The sequence below is a fragment of the Callithrix jacchus genome, chromosome 1 (genome assembly GCF_049354715.1).
Source record: "Callithrix jacchus isolate 240 chromosome 1, calJac240_pri, whole genome shotgun sequence".
NCBI lineage: Eukaryota > Metazoa > Chordata > Mammalia > Primates > Cebidae > Callithrix > Callithrix jacchus.
The window spans coordinates 90,201,568-90,222,933 of record NC_133502.1 but is presented as its reverse complement, the minus strand read 5'-3'; the positions used below and the strand labels follow the sequence as shown (position 1 = coordinate 90,222,933).

Sequence of the window (21,366 nt, the reverse complement as noted above, 5' to 3'; positions counted from 1 at the left end):
AAGCCACTGGAAGAATTCTAGATGAGGGAATTGGGGAAAAGAAGAAAAGAAAATCACTGTGCTAGTAGTGCATTAAAAGGAAAAGTAAGAACATACAAAAGTATAGCATTGCCTATGAAATGAGAAGAAAGCAAAGACTTTACCATAGCTCAAGGAGCAACTTGTGCTAAGTGGGTTTAGAGGAAGCCACATAGACCTAGGTTGAAGGTAACCATCTGTCTAGGTTTGCCTGCCAGTGAGGGATGTCCTGGGGACATGGGACTTTCAGACATAACGCCGGAAAGTCCTAAGCAAAGCAGGACCATATCTATGTTCACTGGGTAGGTCTGACTGGGCTTGCTTACTGTATGGAGAAACTAAGAAATTGCATATGCTTCCACGGGAAACCAGGAAGTTCTGCTGGCTGGTCATACTACCCAAAGGAGGTTTTGAACTATCTGAGCCCATAATGAAGTTTCCAAAGGCGAGAGCGGAAGTCCAAGTCTCAGAAGGGCTGTGTAGGTGATGTCCTACTCAGAACATGATACAATGTGCACTCCACCCTCATGCCCACCCACATTGAATGGCTTGGCTTCTCAAGGGAACATCTTAGAGTAATGGAAGAGGCCAAATAAACTTAAATAAGAGGAACAAAGAATTTCACCTAGCTTTTTTTCCATTTTCAGTCATTCATTCAAACTAATCCTTTCCCTGCTGACATTGGACACATCATCCCTGTATCATATTGTGAATGGCCCTGAGTCATGGGGCCATTTCTGTCTTGGTCTCATGAAAACCTCAGGCTCTGGTTAAAAGTACTCACCTAAATGTTTGTTGAATGATCCATGGAAATCTCTTCTACCTAGAGCCTGAGACATTGACAACGCCCCTGACACTTTCTGTCTTTAAGTAAATCACTGTGAATTTTGGGCCTCTGGTTGCACTTCCTCTGGTAAAATTCAAGGCTGTATAGACACACAGAAAACAAGAAACTTCCAAGTTTTAAAGAAATATGAATAATTGGCATGCATTTAGTATAAAGGGATTTCATGAGGGAGTAGATTCTTTACCTTTTCTCTAACTCCCAATTCACCTAAACTTGTCCTATACAAAAGTACACCTATAAAACAAATCTGACCAAAAAAAAAAAAAAAAGAATCTAATCTGAAACCCTTCAGTTTATAGGTAGCTTTTAAAGCTACAGAGATGAGGTTTCCAAAATTTTTCTATAAACTGATTTTCTTTTTAAATTTGTTTCACTGGGTTCACTAACCATATATGTTTACTCCTAAGGTAAATTTATAGCAATGTGTACTTCTGTATAACCAAGGCAAATAAATTCAGAGAGAGGGTTAAGTGGTTTTCAATAGTTATTTGGTATAATTATATGGGAATTTGAGTTGATGATTTTGAACTTCATGTCTACCATATGGCAGTAGGTAGCACATAATTCACAGTGTCTGAAAAGCCCCATTAATAATTGTGCAAAGAGATAAGTCATAGGGTATTTGTTTTTGTTACTTCCTCCTACAATAAAAGGAAGTATCTTTCTGGAAGGGCAGGTCTGAGTCTGTGCTGATGAACTGACAAGAGACGAATATATGATCCAAGGCATATTCAGCAGAATTAGTGACATCTGCCCACAAAATTTAGGTGGTCTTAATCCCATAACACAAAAGAAATGTGTTGAGAGGGTGGAAGGGTCATTTAACAGAGCCACAATTTATTCTCAAGGAGAAAGGAATTCATTGCAGCACATAAACCTCTATGCAAATAAAAGCAATATAGTGTCTAAGGACACTGAGGATTAAGAATAATGATTCATTTCAACTTTGGGTCCAGAGACAATCCTGAGGCTGCCTGGGACATCTTCCAAAATGCCTCCTAAACACATCCTATGTGAAATTAATCATGAGGAGAAAGGGTCGCGGTGTAGGTGGGGTGGGGAATGTGGAGAAGAAGGGGCTCAAGCAGAAGAAAAAACAAATGATTCTCTCTACGGGAAAAAGCTGCTTCTTCATTATATCACACAGAAAGTTTGGTCTGAACCTTGATTAGAAAGGGTATCTTATGCCAAGTAAATTAAACTAATACCAAAGAAGCTGAATAGGTTTTATCTCCTATTGATAAGTAATGCCTAGTATGTAGTATTGAACGATTCAAAAGCCCTGAAATTATGTTTGATTACCTATGTCTAGTAAGGGCTCAAGAATGAAAGGAAGGGTTATTTCTGACTCAGAATAATCCCTATCTTCTTCTGATTCAGCAACTATTTTTAAAGTGCTTTAGAAATTGTACGAATAGCCAGAGTGAGATATCCTCACATCTAACTGCTTTCTACAGCCCCCTACTTCCCTCAGAGATAAAGTGGCATATTCATTTTGGTATAGGCATTTGCTCTCTGTTGATTAGGCTCAAAGAATGTTTATTTCACCATATGTGGCTACTTAATGTGTCCACTAGGAGATAGCTTAAAATTACTGTTGAAAACACTGGATTTTCATTCTCTCCTGAAATTTCACTGCTATGCTGGTTAATTAGCTTTGGCAAATATATCAGTAGTCATCAAATTTATCAATAATAAATTTGTTCAAATTTAGCTTAAGCAAAGAATCAAAAATCAAATCCACTTGGAATTACATATACATGTGTCTTTATGTGTATAAAAAGGTGAAGGTATGTGTACATGTGTGTCTGTGTGTGTGTGTGTGTGTGTGTGTGTGAATTGGTAGCATGCATATGCCCACTGAATCTTCTCTATCATTTTTTTTTCTTTTACCTACACCCTTTACAAAGGAATCTTCAGGGTAACTGTTTCCAATTGTGCTACTACAAATTGATACTCAGTAGAATATGTCCTCCTGAGTGGCATGCCTCTACAAAAAGACAGAAGTTGTCCTATAAGGACAGGTTTCACAGATTAAGCTTTTTCTATCCAGAACTGCATTGCCCAATCCACATGTCACTATTTAAATTATTTAAATTTAAATGAATTTAAATTAAATAAAATTTAAAATTCAGTTCTTCAGTCACACTAGCTATATTTCAAGTGTTCATTAGGCACATGCAGCTTGCCGCTACCGTATTGGAAAGCACAGAGAACATTTCATGATCACAGGGCATTCTGTTGGAGAAAAAGAGGAAGGAGAAGAGTGACAAGATTTTAAAATAATGAATAGGCGTAGGTAGATTGAATCAGATTTCTAATACGAAGCCTACAGCACTAAAAAAGGGGCAGCAGAAGAGGCACATTTCGGAAGCTGAAAAGAGTTAAATTAAGACCAGTTTCATTGGTAAACAGCAAAATGTAAATATAGAGAACATTACAACCAATGATAGTAGATAAAATAATTTTGGAAATTTATAGAAAGTCATAAATGATAGTCAATTGGGTTCTCTTGAAAGCAAAAACACGTGTCCATGTCTTACGTAAATAGAAACCTTTGAAGGAGCTATGACTTTATTTTTTAGTTATATCAAAAACTTCCATTCCACTTAGCATATCACAGTTCAAATAAATATGAAATGATTTCCGATACTTTCACATAAAATTGTTCTTTGCTATTATGGGATCAAAATGAGGGTTAAGAGCATATAATGAGCAAATACCATCATCACTGAATATTTATAAAGCACTTGCAATGTATACAGAATTGTGCTGGTTTTTTTTAAAAGGTAGCAGTTTAATAAGAGGCTGTCTTTATACTCAAGTGAATGTCATTAACAGAATAATTCAGGTTTGAGAGAGGCAGTTAAAATATATGCCAGTCTGATTAATATGCAGTGATAAGAAGAATGCTAATATTTGAAATATTAACATCGCCTTTGTTAAAATAGTTCTATGAATACAACAAATGTATTTACAAACAGTGAAAATAAATTATGTCAAGAAAATCAGTAGGTTTATTTTTGTGATGTAATTTTTCCCCATATTTGTCACAACTGTTATTGCAAGAAGGGGCATAAAACTGAAACACTGGCTCATTCGTGTTTCTGAAATAAATGGAAAACTAATTCTAGAATAGTATTATAGTCATTGTCAGTGAAGTCTTTGATTTAGGATTATGCCTGAAACAAGTCTAAAATGTAGTAGTTTTACATTGTTTCCTTGAAAATATTTCAGTTGCTCAGTGACAGGATAAGTCAATTTTGTAAAAAAAACGCAGAGCTTTTCTTTGTTGAGTTCTTAGATGTTTACCATGGCAGAGGTCTTGGCAGCATACTCTTTTGACGTTGTTAGCTTATGATTATGATGTCTGTGGTTAACAGCAGATTTCTGCATACATCAGCTGCAGGTCACTTCTATAGCTCTGCTAATTGTAGATAGCCTTGCCTGGGAGGACCAAAGACGTTTGGCTCTGCTTCAGATATCCCCCAGCAAGCTTATCCTCCAGCAAGGTAGCTCAGGCATGTCCTTATCATGGTGTGGTGCATAATCACACAACCCTGTTTCAAGTCTCTGCCGTGTCACATTTGTCAATATTCCATTGGTCCCCAGTGGGTCACATGACTCTGGGCAGGATGCCTGCAAAGAAAGAAAGAGCACTGCAAATTGACCTGGGGAAAGGCATGGAAAGAAACAGACAAGAGGAATCAGGGTCATTAATGCAATCAGTCCTCCACAAAGTTTATTTCCTAAATAAAGTGTATACAGAAATCGATAGCAAGGATTAAATGGAAAAGATTTTTTCAAAAAATACTGCATTTCTGTATTTATGTTAGAAGAGATTCTTATTCTCAATTTTTAATTCCTATAAATTTTTAACCAATAAAATGCAAAACTATGCTACTAAAATAAGTCAGAAAGTAAATGTACCCTAGCTATAATAAAAATCTTGATCTATAGCAATGGATACAAACCTTGTATTCAGTTCCATAACTCTACAATAAAGAGCTATTCTGAACCCACCCAAATGCAAAGGGCAGAAGGGCAGCAAATAAAAAGCACTAGATTCCTGGGGGAATAGGGGAAGTTCCTTCTAAATCAATATTTGTAATTGTTTATTTTTTCCTATACAAAAGGTGTTTTTTCCCCTAGAGAATAATATGTAATAAACTGCTTGGAAAGATGTAATATAAAGATACGGAGTTACTATACAATTCGGCTCACAGACAAACTGGAAATATCACTGTAATTAGTAAGCAAATAAATTTACCTCTGAGAATCAAAATCTAAGAAAGGCAGTGTCTCTACAAACAAAGTTAAATACAACAATCTAAATAATTCAAGACCATATAAAAGCAACCACTCCAAGATGGAAGGGGAGATTAGTCTGAATGAGTCACACAGAAAAAATTACTAGATAATTATCACTTTGTTTACCTACTAAGGCAGCATCAGAAAGCCAGAATGTAGATTTTTAAGAAGGATTAAGAAGACACAGAAAGAGTTTGTTTTCTTCAAGTCCAGCCCTCACATCCACAATCCAGCAAGCAAGGAGGAAAACATGCCCCAATACCTGGGAGTGAATGCAACACTTCCATTTACTTCCCATTAATCAGAACTTGATCACCTACACACCCACCAGTGATGGGCATTGGGAGGTATGGTCTCCATTCTGATCAGCCTATGCTCAGATAAGTATGGTAGCTCTGTACCCAATGGAAGAAGAAAATGAATTTTGGAAGAATATTTGAGGAGGAGAGTGAATGGCAGCTCTTTCACTGAGGGAATTTCTTCTGTGTTCCCTTTGTGCTAGAGAGTTCTTAAGCATGTCACCATTTAAAGGATGTTCTCAGAAGAGTGTCAACCCTCATGATTGAATCCAGGAACTGAGCCTTTTTCTAAACTCCATTTCCTTCATTTTCCATTCTCTGAGCTCCTAACACAAGAGGTGGTAGGAATACAGTCACAAAAGAACAGAAAACAGAAACCTAGAGAGGAGCCTCTGCCTCCAAGTTTGTCATAGTCCCCAGCATTAACATGAGCTGATCAATGCTTGATAATTCAAACAAGGTAGGCTAGTGACTCAGGATGTTCACATCCTAAAAAGGCAGTTGACAACTTGTGAGGAAAAATGTCAATACTCACAACAGTTCAGGAGGTTCAGCATCTTAAGAAACAACACATTGAAATGAAAGCACCTTTATATTACTCTGTGACTACTTGCAGCACTTCCTTCTTCCTCAGACTGCCTGAGAATATTGCCAGAAGAGTTGGGGAAAATAAAGCTTGGGAGTGGTAGAATGAGAAAAGATAGTTGCTGTTCTGCTCATTGCTCGGCATTGGATGCCCCAAATTGCTGTTTTCCAAAGATTCTTATCATTTGATCCCAAAAGCCAACTGAAGACAAATGATGCCATCACTTAAAATTATTTATCACCCAGCCCCATGTCTTTGGTCTTAACCCAACACAGCGTTTAGAAAATCAACCTGGCTGGGTTCAGTGGCTCATGTCTGTAATCCCAGCACTTTGGGAAGATGAGATGGGAGGCTTGCTTGAGGCCAGGAGTTCACGACTAGACTGGGCAACATAGCAAAGCCCCATCTCTACAAAAATAAAAAGAGGTAGCTGGACCTGGTGGCGTGTACCTGGTGACATGTACCTGTAGTCCTAACTACTCAGGAGACTGAGGTGGGAGGGTTGCTTGAGCCCAGGAACCTGAGATTTCAGTGAGCTATGATCATACCATTGCACTCCAGCCTGGGCAACAGAGCAAGATCCTGTCTTTTAAAGAAAGATATTGTAAAAATTAAAAAGAAATTTAAGAAAGAGAAGAGAAAATCGGTCTGAAAGTGAAATACTAGGGTCCAATCTGGTAATCTAGTAATCCTAATGATTAAGGGAAAAGTTCGTTTTGAGTGTTGGGAAACATTTTTATAGCAAGTACTATTGGTAATTTGGTATTTTGGTTTTTTGCATTTTTTTCACAGGTAAGAAAAAAAGAGGAAAATATGCTTTCTAACTTCATGGCAATGAGAAATGCATACATAAGTTTTTATATTTCTTCCTGGCTTAGATTTATTTCTCACTGTGAGCATAAACCAGGATAGGTACCCTCTGAATATAACCTTTCCCCAAATGTGGAATCCAAATGAATGGGTTCTGAAGTTATGGTGCCAGACATTTGTGCGCTTGATGTTGAAGGGCCAGCCATCTCATGGCCCATCGTACCTGAGGTGGTTAATGCAAATGATAACCACAAGTGCTGTTTTCTGCTTTTCTCTCCAAACCAGCTGTGAAGTTTGGGAGGATGTCCAAGAAGCAAAGGGACAGCCTGTATGCTGAGGTGCAGAAGCACCAGCAGCGGCTGCAGGAACAGCGGCAGCAGCAGAGTGGGGAGGCGGAAGCCCTTGCCAGGGTGTACAGCAGCAGCATCAGCAATGGCCTGAGCAACCTGAACAATGAGACCAGCGGCACTTATGCCAACGGGCACGTCATTGACCTGCCCAAGTCTGAGGGTTATTACAACGTTGATTCCGGTCAGCCATCCCCTGATCAGTCAGGACTTGACATGACTGGAATCAAACAGATAAAGCAAGAACCTATCTATGACCTCACATCCGTACCCAACTTGTTTACCTATAACTCTTTCAACAATGGGCAGTTAGCACCAGGGATAACCATGACCGAAATCGGTAAGTGGAAGTCTCCTCCCAGTGTTTGTTTTTTGTTGTTGTTGTGATTCTGCTGCTTTGAATTTACCTTGGTCCCATTTAGCATGGTTATTTTCTTAGATCTAAATTGAATTACTTGGATTCACGGCTTCTAATGAGAAAAAAAATTGATTTTTAAATATATTCTAATAAATGTCATTTTTCCCCACCCCATAAAAGTTTATTTCAAGCAAAGGAAGAAAGAAGAAATTATAAATAGAAAGATGCTATCTGTAAAGAACAGATGCTATCTGTTGAATTCGGGTTCGCACTGAAGGAAAAATGTTATTGGTATAAACAGGGAAATTTCGGCATGTATTCAAAGTTGATGCTATTCAAAGTGAAATTGCTGAAAGATAGAGAAACAGTGTGGAATAACCAAATGAACAGGGGTCCAACTCTTCCTCTAAGATAAATGGGGACACACTTTAAGCAAGCAGTATCTCAGCTTCCTTCTTGGTGAAGTCAGGGCGATAGACCAGAAGACCGCCAAGGCTCTTGTAAATCTGAATTCAAGAATTCCATATGGGATTCTGAATTACAGCAATGAAAGGAGTGTAGTCTGCAATGTTTCAGAACACAAGAGCAACAAATAAGCTAGTCATAGGCATGATAGCATCAGAAAGCTGATCCTCTTTCCTTCGATTCCTAAGGAGTGATAGAGTGCCCTGTCTCAGGCAAGCTCTCTTCTGACCGCTGCAACTTTGTTTTACTCCATCAAACTCAGGAGTCTATTAAATGTTTAACCAGTTAATCTCATCAACTAACTGCCTTAAAAATATTGAAGTAGGTTTAACACATTGCTCTCCTGGGTAACAGGGTGGCATGTTAACAGTAGCCTAGAAGAGCTAAGCAAACAGTGGTGATCCCAGGCTTCACTGCAATATTTAGTGTACTGGAGGAAGCAGGCTAGAGCTCAGGAACCTTTGAGGGCTCTTTACATTTTACCCCAAGAGGTGGCAGAGCAGAGTGATTAAGAACCGTACTACCTGAGTTTAAATCCTGGCTCTTTGGCTTATTTAAGCTGGAGCAAATTTCTCAATCCCAGTTCCTTCATCTTTACAAGAGGGAAAGCATTAGTCTATAGCTCACAGGGACGTTGTAAAGCTTAAATGAGTCGATACGTGTAAAACATAGCAATGTTTGGCGCTCAGGAAGTACTCGATAAATGCTTAGCTATTATTGTTTTATGTCAGGCGCTCAGTCACCTGCTCTGTCTAACCTGCAAATAGGAGCCTAAAGCCTACAAGTGTTTTAAATTAAGCTGCTGTGAACACATAACGAAATACATGGCCATATTCTTGGCTACTTGTACCATCTGGTTGAGGAAGAAGCGATGTTACACAGTTATAAACCTGAAGTGTTATTTCTTCCTTTTTGCAATTCAGCATGTGACAGTGAGTAACATTGTTGACAAAGCACCTGTAATGACTTTCACAGCTGAGAGACATAAAAAAACTAAACATCAACTATAAGAACAGAAATAGCCAATTATTACTGTCATCCTTAACCTTGTTTTTACTCTGTCATGGGCTCTTCACACATTTACTTTTCACGAACATCTTAAAAGATAAATTGCAATAGTATTTCTCTTATACAGATGCCGAAACAGAGGTGTAGAGATATCTCATGACTTCTCAGATTCCTATAGTTGCTGAATGACAGAGCCAGGGTTCACCTCAGACAGTCTGATTCCAGAGTCCCTCCACTCCTCTGTTAACCTGCTACCTGCCATGGGTCTCAATTCATAAACTGCATTGTCAACTAATAGGGACAGTCATTTAAACTAGAGCCACTCAGTCTTTTCAAGAGGGAAAAGCACCTTTCTTTGCATTTATACAACTTAATATCTAAGTTCCTGAGTCTACTATTAATTTGGAACATATGTTTGACTCCTTATGAAACAAAAACTCACAACAGTGGAGCAATCTTCTGCCCTTTATTCAAAAGGGGAGTCTTCTAAGAACTCATAAATCACAGCTTTTTTTATGACTTAGCAACCACAGGAAATATTATGGGAAAAGAACTACAGCCAAACCATCATGTCTGGGTTACCCTGAACAAGTCATTTGTCCTCTCTGACAAAGTTATGTAACTTCTACTCTATGAACTGATAGAACTAGACTAGAGAATCTCAACATTTATCCAGATATTCTGCACAGACATTGACATGCAAAGTCAAGTCATATATATTTTTCTCAATTATTTCAAGATACCATTAGTCTTTAGGTATCTCTAATTATGTTCCAAATTTTGGAGGATTTTTCCATCAGACATTTAGGGATGCAAATAGACTGTCCTGCCAGTGCTTTCAAATTTAGCAGACCCCTAAGCCTAAACAGTGGCTTTGTTCATATTTCATAAAAACAGCAACGCCACCTAGTGGACACGAACGCATTCTATGAGTGCTGGATCTAGGTACCTATGACGAGCCGAAAGAGTGTAATATAATGTCTTTCCTACACCATTCAAAACACTGCCACTCATTTCACTAAAATATTAAGTCCTTGACAGTATCACTGGGCAGGAAGGCATAAGTGGTATAATGCAGTGGCTAAAAACTCTGCTTCTGGAGTCAAAGTGCCTGCGTTCAAAACCCAATTGTGCCTTTTCCTTTAAGCAATTTACTTAACATTTCTGAGTCTCAATTGTCAACCCAGGCCAATAATAGTCTTTATCTCTGTGTGTAGATTAAATAAGTTAATAGTTATGTAAGTATTTGTATATTCATTTTACTGATGAAAAAAAATTGAGGCTTAGAAGTCATGTAACTTGTAAAAAGCAAAGAACACACACAAGCCCATACCTGAGTAACATCAAAACCCACTCTTTTAACCATCATAGATATTTCCATTCACCAATGGCAGCTCCTCACAAGTTGATTGCCATGCTCACAGCAAAACAGAGTTGGTGTTTGCTGCCTCCTGACCTCCTTCTAGGTGCTACAAACTGGAGCTTTCAGAGTATGCACGCTGTCATTTTGACTTGATTTGATTAATGGGCATCTAAACCAATCCAGTTGGTGGCAAGCTGCCACAGAAAAAACCCCATCCATATGAAACAGAAAATCAGATTTTGCCACATCCTGACTGGGTGAATTCGAGATTATGTCACACCGAAAAATTTAACATTACTCTGGGCTACCAGAAGTCCTGATCTGTGCTTCCTCTGAATTCTAAGATAATAATGAAATGTGTACAATGAGGTCATTATGCTTCTGAAATTGGGTCATCTTAAAAGCCGATCATTTTTAAAACCAGTTTTTAGATCAGTCATATAGAATAAGATCTCATGGGTTGCAATTTTTGATAAAAACACACATTTAAGAACCATAACACAACTATATAAGCAATTGCAGGCAGATCCCAAAAGGTCAGTTTTCAAATATTATCAGAGTCAGGAATAGTCTCCCCAAGAAAACACAAACTTGTCTTGTTAAAAGTTCACCTGCAGAACTACGGAATTCCTGGGTTAAAGACCCTAATAATAATGTTTGATATATGGAGAAAAATGTAGAAAATCCTTTCACACATTTCAGCCATTTTGAGCCTCACACCAATTCCTTCAGGTGAGCAGTGAAGAAATGATTTTATTGTACAAATAAAGAAATTGAGAGTCCAAAACAGTGAGTGATTGACCTAGGACACAGAGCTAGTTAAGTGGTAAAGCTTAAATTCTAAGTCACTGCCCCTCAATACCTATTTTTGAAATGCTCCATAGATTTGAGAAGAGCAGAACAAGGCTTCTGCCCTCACCATCTAGGAGACACCACGAAAATAAATAGTCATGGAAATTCACAACATCATATAGTATATGTTCTGGGCATGATGGTACCACACTTTTCTGGAGGTGAGGAAGATGGCAGGTATTGATCAACCTGAGCCACATCTTTTATCAGGAATGTTCTATTCCTCTCGTTTTGAGAATAGAAATAAAATGTGGGTAAGCAAACAGAAAACCATGAAATGTTTCAGGAGTTACATCCTTGGATTTTTCTAAAACCATAGGAAAAATAAACCATGAAATGAAAGAATGGCAACAAGTAAGCTGAAAATTAATACTTAGACAGAAGTATTAACTGGGTTTAGCTGGAATTTTACGTCAAGCTGGCATGATTGATGTGTTATATGTTTAGGAATAACATTTTGCAGTGGTTGGTGGCACGGAGAGGAAGCTAGCTAAAAGATGCTCCCCAAACATGCAGAAAAGGAAAATAGAACATCTTGTCTTTGCTCCATCACTAACGAGCTCGGATGAGTTGGGGGATTCTGCAGGACTAATACTCTTAATGAAAGTTCATTTAAGCTGAAAGCTGATTGGCAATGTATCATCTACAAGGTCCCAGGCAACAAGACAATTCAAACAGCCAAACAACACACTTTTTTATATTTAAAAAAATCCGACAAATAAGCTACAGTGCTAAGTGTATACGTTGCCTTTTACAAACATCATCTTGGTTTGCTGTTCTATTAAGTAATTTTCTCTCTGGATAAAGACAATGAAATATGAATTCACCAGTCCCTTCTTATATATCTTTAACATTGACTTATTTTCATATTCCTTTTGTGTTCTATTTTTAGAACCTGTAATGTTAAGCATCATAAATAAATATGTCTTTTTTAAAAATTCACCTATTACAGAAACAGTATTAATAGTTAGAGGAGCTTATAAAAAGGTATTTGTCTAAAAGGATCTAGTCCCTGTCATTCTATTAAGGCTACATAAAAATTCAGAAGATTTTACTAGTAGTGTTTATTTTGCAGAATTCTGTTAAAGTTGGTGGTGTTTCAACTCTGTCTTATTAAGAACCCCCAAGCAGATGCTTTGGTCTTAAAGCAGCACCTTTAATGGCATATGCTTTTAAGGATAAATATTTTATACTGTTTAAAACTATTATGCACATCTAACTACCCACGCAGCAATGATGCAGAGAATAGAACTTAACTCTTGCTATATATTTCCTGTGTCCTGTGAGAGAACCTGTATCAAATACAGGTAGGCATTCCATTTAGAAGTAAATGTCCAATACATCATTAAAAGAGATAGAAGTAGACCAAACTAGCAAGAAAAATTACTTGAACAATGGGGAAAATTCAGTGTCTAGCTCTTTCTTCCTTGCCTTGAGAGGAGACATCTCATGAACTTTCATTGTCATCCAACCCTTCTATCACCCTCACCCCAACCACTCACCGTTTGCAGGCAGTTTAGGGAAAGTCCATTGAGATTCGGAGTCCTAACTCCACATACTAGCCACATGAACATACTCAAAATTTGTCCAGCCATCTGAGACTGTCTCACCATCTGAAAAATAAGACAGTTGGACCAAATGACTTTTAAAGACTATGGTTCTCTCATCTTCCAGAGAGCTTTGGTCATCTGCATAAATATATACCCCTTGTTATAGCCATGCCACACAGACAAGAATATGATAGAAGAGAGCAGGGAACTTGGAAGCAACTAGGCCATTGTGAATGCTGCTGAATAACTTGTCTCTGGCAGTAGCCAGCACACCTCCCTCCTGAGGAGTGCGACGACACTCAGGGCTTTCACTGAGTGAAATGACCCAGTCAAACATACAGTTAACTGTCAAATCAGAACTATGCACCAGCCTCTTCCCTCCACCCACCCTCCTGAAAAAAACAAGAAATCAGATTAAAATAAATGTCAAGGACAACCAGCAGCTCAAGGAAAGGGTAGTAGCCAATCCCAAACCACTCCAAGTTCATGTACAATCTAATTAAAGAGTGAGCAGCTGTACAGATGCCGCTTCAGGGCAAATATACCTGTCCTCACCAGTCCACTACAACCTGATCACTTCCAAGCTCCTCTTGAAGGAAAAGCAAATATGTTCATAAAATGAAGACAGTTTTTTTTTTTGTTTGGTTGGGGTTTTTGTTTGTTTTTTTTGAAATGGAGTCTTGTGTCTTGCTCTGCCGCCAGGCTGAGGTGCAGTGGCGCGATCTCGACTCACTGCAACCTCCACCTCCAGGGTTCAAGCGATTCCCCTACCTCAGCCTCCCTAGTAACTGGGACTACAGGTGAGCGCCACCACGCCCGGCTAATTTTTTGTATTTTAGTAGAGACAAGTTTCACCGTGTTGGCCAGAATGGTCTTGAACTCTTGAACTCAGGTGATCCACCCTCCTCAGCCCCCGAAAAGTGCTGATAATACAGGCATGAGCCACCACACCTGGCAGAAGATGTGTTCTTGACTACTAAGTAACCAGTCTACTTAGGTCACCTGGCTCATTGGAGAGGGGCTTACTTGACTCTTCTGAAATTTTAACATCATCTTGTCCTGCTCCACCCACAGAATATCTCCCAAAGCCTGCTTATTTCCAAAGTCCTGCCTTCTGTCTCAGAAAGGAATTCTCCCAGTTTGGGGCCAATTTGTCATATTCCTAGGGTCTCTATCATAATTACAACAACAGTGCTAACCAGTCTATGGCTGTGGATTATTGTAGAGGATACCTGGAAGCAAGGACTCTACAGTTAATACCTAGGGTTATTTGAATGCGTGTCTTTCTAGATATCTTCCAATAACTCTGCAAAGATGTTCTACAATCACCTAGTAATACATGCAGTGCTTCCCCACAACTGCAATAAATGTAGAATGTACAGAAAGCACTTTGTAACCATCAAGTTTCCAAACAAATGTAAATATGGATTTATATCACAAACAACACACACACACATATATGCTCAATTCGAGTACTCATAGACATGTATACCTGCTTATAGTATATGTGTGCCTATTAATCACTACATGCCTGTGACTCTGTTAATACGGTTTTCCTAATGTGCTAGCAATTCACTAGATTAGAATAATCTTCTAAAGCACCTTTTTAATTTTGAGTCGAAATTGTGCAAAATTTATCTTCCTGAGTGGATTTCTCCTGGAGATACTAGTTTGGGATTACATTTTGCCTTAGAATTTAGAACATCGTGAGAGGATTTGAAAATGTACCAAAAACAACAACAAAAATAATGTTATTGAGAAGCTCCTGGAAAATCAACTCCATTTTATACATTCAATTTCAAAAGCCATGGTAGTTATAAAATATTCTACAGTAAGCAAAAGGAAAGGAGATTTCAGGAGGTTCTTTCTGTGACTTGGAGGAGGAGGGAATATTTCTATTTATGAAGTGACCTCAGAATCAGTCCCTAATGAAAGTTTCCACATTAAATAGTATTTCAAGATGTTATATTTCAGAGAAGCCATACTTTTAAGGCATTGCAAGCTTTGACATTGACTCTCAGAGTTCTGAATTACTTTTCCACCGGCTGGGTGAATATATCAGCCACACTTTCAAGCACCCATTTTTGGAAGAGCTGGTAAGGCTTAAAATACCACATGGGCTATGGAACACAGAAATGCCAGTTGATCACAAGATTGATGGAAATTAGTATACTTTGGTGTGATTAGCATGGTATGCAACCAATTTAACAGGCACTCTGCTAACCAATACGGGATTTATTTCTGTGATGTTTGCAAATGTGAGGAAACCTGTTGGAAATACTCTCAGCTGGAAAAACTTTTTTGTTTTGTTTATTTATTTTTTTAATGTCAGCTTTCTCTTGACAACATAATCTTAATACTGAGGAGCACGAACTTGCTGTTTAAATTTGAGTCATGTTTATAAGGCCTATTGGGGAACTGCTATTTGGTTTTCAGCATCATTTGTTCTGGAACAATTTGACACAATAAAAAAACACTATTTTAAAACATTAGTCGATTAAATGCATTATTTAAATAACCAAAGTACTTTTTAAAATTTAGAGTGTTTGAAAAAATAAAAATGGCCTCCAAAGATTACTTCTAAATTAGTTCCTCCTAAAGGTCAGAAATGCATTGACTAAACATGCAAAAGGGTGGCGAGGTGGGGGAAGGATTGCATCTGTTTAAATTAACAACCAATCCATATGTCAACAAAATTCAAGTGGTAAAAATCAATCCTAATGATGGCCCTGGGCAATTTTCATAATGAGGTTTCATCATCTGTGACCCATTAGTTGTCCTTTGGTAGCATGTGGAGGTGCAGTTTTTAAGGAGACTAAAGGAAGATTTTAATGGCCTCTGGATTGTACTATTTTGTTTTGTCCTATCTAAGACTCTTCAAGTGCCTTTAAGGCTGTAAACTGTACTCTCACCCTCTGTAACTCTGCAAGGCTTCTCCCTCATGAGTCAAAACAAATTCTCATGTCGGCCAGGTGCAGTGGCTCACACCTGTAATCCCAGCACTTTGGGAGGCCGAGGCCAGTGGATCACATGAAGTCAGGAGTTCAAGACCAGCCTGGCCAACATGGTGAAACCCTGTCTCCACTAAAAATACCATAATCATCCAGGTGTGGTGGCACAGCCTGTAATCCCAGCTTCTTGAGAGGCTGAGGCAGGAGAATTGCTTGAACCTGGAAGGCGAAGGGGTTGCAGTGAGCCGAGATCGCACCACTGCACTTCAGCCTGGGCAGTAGAATAGGAGTCTGTTTAAAAAACAAAGAAGGAAAGAAAGAAAATTCTCATGTAGCCTCTCCAGACTCAGGTTGTCAAGCTTCACACAGTCCTTAGAAAACATCGCTGATGCCAAATCTTCTTGCAGATGGAAGATCAAACCCAAAGAAACTGAGCTAAATAGGTTAAGCAACTTCCCCAAATACACAAACTACAAGACTGAAAGGGGCCATGTTGGCTTTCTTGGTCTTACCATAATAACTCCCCTAAAACTCATCAATTGCAGGACATTTCAGTACATTAATCTTTCTGATTGTTCTGTGAAGGAGATCTTTTTACTGTAAAAGTTCTCTTTTGGCCGGGAGCGGTGGCTCAAGCCTATAATCCCAGCACTTTGGGAGGCCGAGGCGGGTGGATCACGAGGTCAAGATATCGAGACCATCCTGGTCAACATGGTGAAACCCCGTCTCTACTAAAGATACAAAAAATTAGCTGGGCATGGTGGCGCGTGCCTGTAATCCCAGCTACTCAGGAGGCTGAGGCAGGAGAATTGCCTGAACCCAGGAGGCGGAGGTTGCGGTGAGCCGAGATCGCACCATTGCACTCCAGCCTGGGTAACAAGAGTGAAACTCCGTCTCAAAAAAAAAAAAAAAAAAAGTTCTCTTTTAAATGTAATCTTTTTAAAATAGATTCTTTCTCAATTTCGTCAACTGATTTCAAGAAAGGGAACAGTAATTTTCCAAAAATTAGACACACACTGTTGCAATATAGCAAAATGCTTGTGTTCCAAAACAGCTTTCTGTTATTAAATAAAGAAAGCAGCCTCTTAGATAGTTAACTTGTTTTTGCTGCTTATGATTTTTTTCCCCCCACTTTGGATACACTCTGCTTAAACACAAATGCTATGTAAGTTCTTTCAGCTTTATTTTCTACTTTCTTACCTTCTATTAGAAAATGCTTTCTTACTTGAGGCTAGGCGTGGTGGCTAACACCTGTAATCTCAGCACTTCGGGAGGCTGAAGTGGGCAGATCACTTGAGGCCAGGAGTTTGAGACCAGCCTGGCCAACATGGTGAAACTCCATCTATACTAAAAGATACAAAAATCAGCCAGGTGTGGTGGCACATGCTGTAATCCCAGCTAATTGGGAGACTGAGGAAAGAGAATCCCTTAAGCCAGGGAGGCAGAGGTTGCAGTGAGCCAAGATTGCACCACTGCACTCCAGCCAAGCAACAGAGCAAGACTCCAACACAACAGAAAAAAAAAAAGTTATCTTACTTGATAAAATTTCCTCAAATTTGAGAAAATGTTAATTATTTTATTAATCTATTCATTCAGTTTTGCCCAGATGTTACTATTACTTGCATTAATCTGATTTTTTAAATTGTTTTTTCCATTTCTTATTTTATTGAACTGTGTTTTATTATATTTTTATCATTTTTAAAAGTTAACAGCATCATCTTACATTTTGTCCACATATTTTTTCTGAAGAGCTCTAGGAACAAATTGATCTTAGAATATTCAGATCCACATGAAGTAAAAATCAGTTATGCCATTCTCTGATATGTGAGTTGGCAATAGAATTTGCATGAAAAGTAAATTGAAAGCTATCTTGATTAATTAGGAGGAAGTAATGAGTGGTTGGACCATGAACTGAGCCAACAGATAAGTTATAAATTGTTGATTCCCCCAATTTCTGCCTAAAAAACTTGAGGAAAAAAATGCTAAATCTACTACTCTTCTTTTGAATCTACAGATCACTAATGATTGCTGTTTTAAGCTTAAATATATTGATAGTTTTATTCTGACAGCAGAATTCTATTCATGCTAAAAATAATGATCTTTAAATAGGGATTAGAAAAATCAGAAAGGTCTTTAAATGACATTGTCTTTTCTGACATTCATCAATGACAAATCATTAGACTTGTTCTATCTAATGACAGAAAACAGAACTGGTGGTCTGTTGAGAAAAAGGAAAAATGTGTGGGCATTTGGTTAAATGTTTCACTTTTCAACCAATTGTTTAATATGCTTTCATTACCTCCTAAGAGTACAAATTCTGAGAAATCTTGATATTACAAAAACCTAATGTAGACACTTAAAACATGCCTTGAGCAAGTCCATAGAGATATCCTGCCATTAATTCAAAATGAATCCCCTAAGAATTCCATTTTCGCACTCGTAGTATAAACTAAACAGAGAATTCAGTGGTACTCTAGATCCTTAAGGCAAGTGACAAATTAAAAATTCATTAATCACTTTGAGGCTGAGATATGGTATTTTAGAAAGAATACTTCTAACTTTAAAAAAAAGTCCCTTGTGGAAGAAAATGAATAGAGGGTATAGTTCAACAAGAAGAAACCATTCTTTCTCCTGAGAGAGAAAAAAAACGGAGAGGAGGAGGTGGGGGCAGAGAATTAGGAAGTTCAGGAGCAACAGCCTCTAGCGCTATATATAGCTCTGAGTCTCAGCTTTCTCACCTTGGTGCAGTGGGGCCTCGGGTGCTCTTAGTAATAACACTGAAAGCAGCAGTTTTTAAAGATATGCTCAACTTTCCCCACTCCCAGGATGTGGGATTCTAATGAAACTACCCGTGCAATCCGTGTCTGAGCCACTGTAGCCTTTGGAGAGCGCCATTTGCTGAAATGTCTAGTGAGAGCTAAAATAAGCCGCTTTGGTGGAAAAAACCTGCTGAGTGGTTGAAATCAGAGCTGCAGAAGGTCACTTACTATTTTAGTAGCTGCAAGCTGGTCCTCATTTTATAACATCACAGTTATAAACAAGAAATTGTCACCTTGCTTGTCAGTTTACTTCTTTCTCACCAAAATAAGCAGATGTAGCCCTTTTCTTTCTACATAGGATTAGGTAATTTGGATGACTTGTTTCCAAACTTTGCTTAACTATGTGGATCAATATGTAAGAGAAGTTATTTTCATTTATTTCTTTAAATATTGCTTCAAAATATTATTCTTACACCTTTTTACATCATCTAATATAACTGACCAAAAAACTCTATTTGCCTATATAAACCTTATCACACACATCTCAATCATGCTGCAAATCCTTACACTGGGCTTTGTTTCTTACTTCTTTGATTTATTAATAGAGTATTGAGGAAGGGTTAGGATATGTAGAAGAAGTCCTTCACAGTCTCAGGGTGGGAGAGAGAGAGAGAGAGAGAGAGAGAGAGAAAAAGAGAGAGAGAGAGAGAGAGGAGGCTTAACTAATTTCTAGGATTATTTAGATACAGTCCATTTGGAAATGGAGGAAGGAGATTAGTTTCAACCCCAGGGTTCTATAATTATTGCACATACTATTGAGAATTATCATCAATTTTATTCCAGTTTTCCCTTAAAAAATGTAATTTCTCTCTTCTTATTGCCCACATCAAAAGTAAAGATTACCCTAAGACTTCTAAGGAGGTGTAACAATTTTAACAATATTTTTAAATCTTTTTTATAAAAGTCATACAGAAGTATATTTACCTAAATCAATTATTTTAAAGCTTTCTAAGACCATTTTTTTATTTGAATCACACATTGTCATTTCTATTCCATAAAGTTACTTAATATATAAAGTTACAAATTCAAGGGCCGGGCGTGGTGGCTCATGCCTGTAATTCAAGCACTTTGGAGGCCAAGGTGGGTGGATCACCTGAGGTCCGGAGTTCAAGACTAACCTGACCAACATGGTGAAACCTGTCGTTAAAAAAAAAAATTCTATTAATTGAATATGAATCTTGGATTTCAATAAGTCGTCCACCAAGAATAGTATCAGGGTCCAAGTTGAAAACAAAACAGCAGTGGGGGGAGAGTTTCATGTGTTTATGCATATGAGAATATAGAAGGCAAAGGAAGAGAAAGAAAGTGAGAGCAAGTGATTTTTCATGAAATTAACAAATAGAAGGTGAGGAATCTGAACTTAATATTAACCTGTAATACACACCCAATTTTTCCTTGCCTGCATAAATATTCACTTTTTGCCTTTTTGCCTTATAATTTAAAAGGAATGACTGGACAGACTGAGCATATAAAATTGTTTTTCTCCTTCCTCTCCATCATTAGATTAACTATCAAAGCAGCCCACATGCTTTTAATAAATTGAACAAACCTCTGTCTCACTGAACACTGAATCTTAACTACTGAGAAGTTGCAGCTGCATTTTCATTAAAGGTTTTCTTTCACATCCCCTTAAGAAATCTCCAGCCTCATCCCTGTCTCAGGAAGAGCAGAGTGTAGAGTTTGTGTGCATCACCTTTGGAGGTGGTAGAATTTCCCACCAGTTAGTTATCTAGGCCATATTCCTGTCAGACCTACCATCCCAGCGCAGAGCATGCTGACTCCTTCTTCGACATGTACCATCTGCAGCTCAAGCTAGTCAAAGAATCCAACAAAAACTGAGCTGAGAAACAGCTGCAATCCAAGTTAGGGTAACGGATGAAGGATGTGAGATTGCCCAGAAAGATTCCATATCCTCTGCTCTTTTACCTCAGTCTCTTTTGTCTGGACTTTCTCATGTGGTTGGTCCCTAGAGAGGACTACATTTACTATTACCTTTTCTACTTTTCCAGGCAAGGACTCTTGAAAGTTCCTTTGGCTCCCAACAGGAACTTTGCATACTGTATTCATTGTCTCTCCTTTGGCCTTTCTTTTTAAATCCTTCTCCTCTTTTCACAACTGCAGACTCTCAGTCTAAGCAAACCATCTCCTCGGACATTCAAACATCTTTCTAATTGACAGAATGAGCCCTCCAGCCTTGCTCCCATGAGACCCAGTCTAGCGCTACCACGTCTTGTATCAACCTGAGCTTTGAGAGAGTCAAGTTGGTTTTTACACATGGCTCACCTCTGCACTGCAGAACAGTGAGAGAAAGTGGAGGAGGAAAGTGTCTGCAGTTGCTGCTGCTATGCTTTTGTCTTCATTGCCATTTATAATAAGTCTTATGTTCAAAAGACATTTGACTTGTATTTCCCACCACAAGGATACGGGAAATAATTTTGCACGCTTACCATTCGACTTCAGAGCCATTCTGAGTGCTCAGGCTTTAAGATCTTCAAGGGGTCAATCTTAACTTTTCAAATCCTTTGTGAAATCAAGCAGACAATTGAAGGAAGGAAGAATGGATGGACATCTTCAGCATTATCTTCACTAACTCAGCATTGGTTGAGCACCCACTATAGTTAATAATTTCTCTCTGTGCCACATCTGCTGGTCCCATGTATTGTCCTTCAAAATTGTCTTGCATCTAGCTCCTTCACTCCATCTCTGTCATTATGACCTAGTCCAGATCTTACTTATAGCTTGCCTCAATTTTCACAACAGCCTGATTAATTTCATGTACTCA

The 21,366-nt window shown here is 38.4% G+C and overlaps 1 protein-coding gene across 4 annotated transcripts in view; it reads left to right on the top strand.

The window, feature by feature from the left end:
* RORB (RAR related orphan receptor B) overlaps window positions 1–21,366 on the top strand; it is a 198,701-nt gene that overhangs the window by 141,058 nt on the left and 36,277 nt on the right. For all 4 annotated transcript variants that reach the window (XM_002742844.6, XM_035302344.3, XM_078348975.1 and 1 more), the window contains one exon: window positions 7,157–7,558. In XM_002742844.6, coding sequence (XP_002742890.1) covers window positions 7,157–7,558 — 402 coding nt within the window. The remainder of the gene's footprint in view (window positions 1–7,156; window positions 7,559–21,366) is intronic.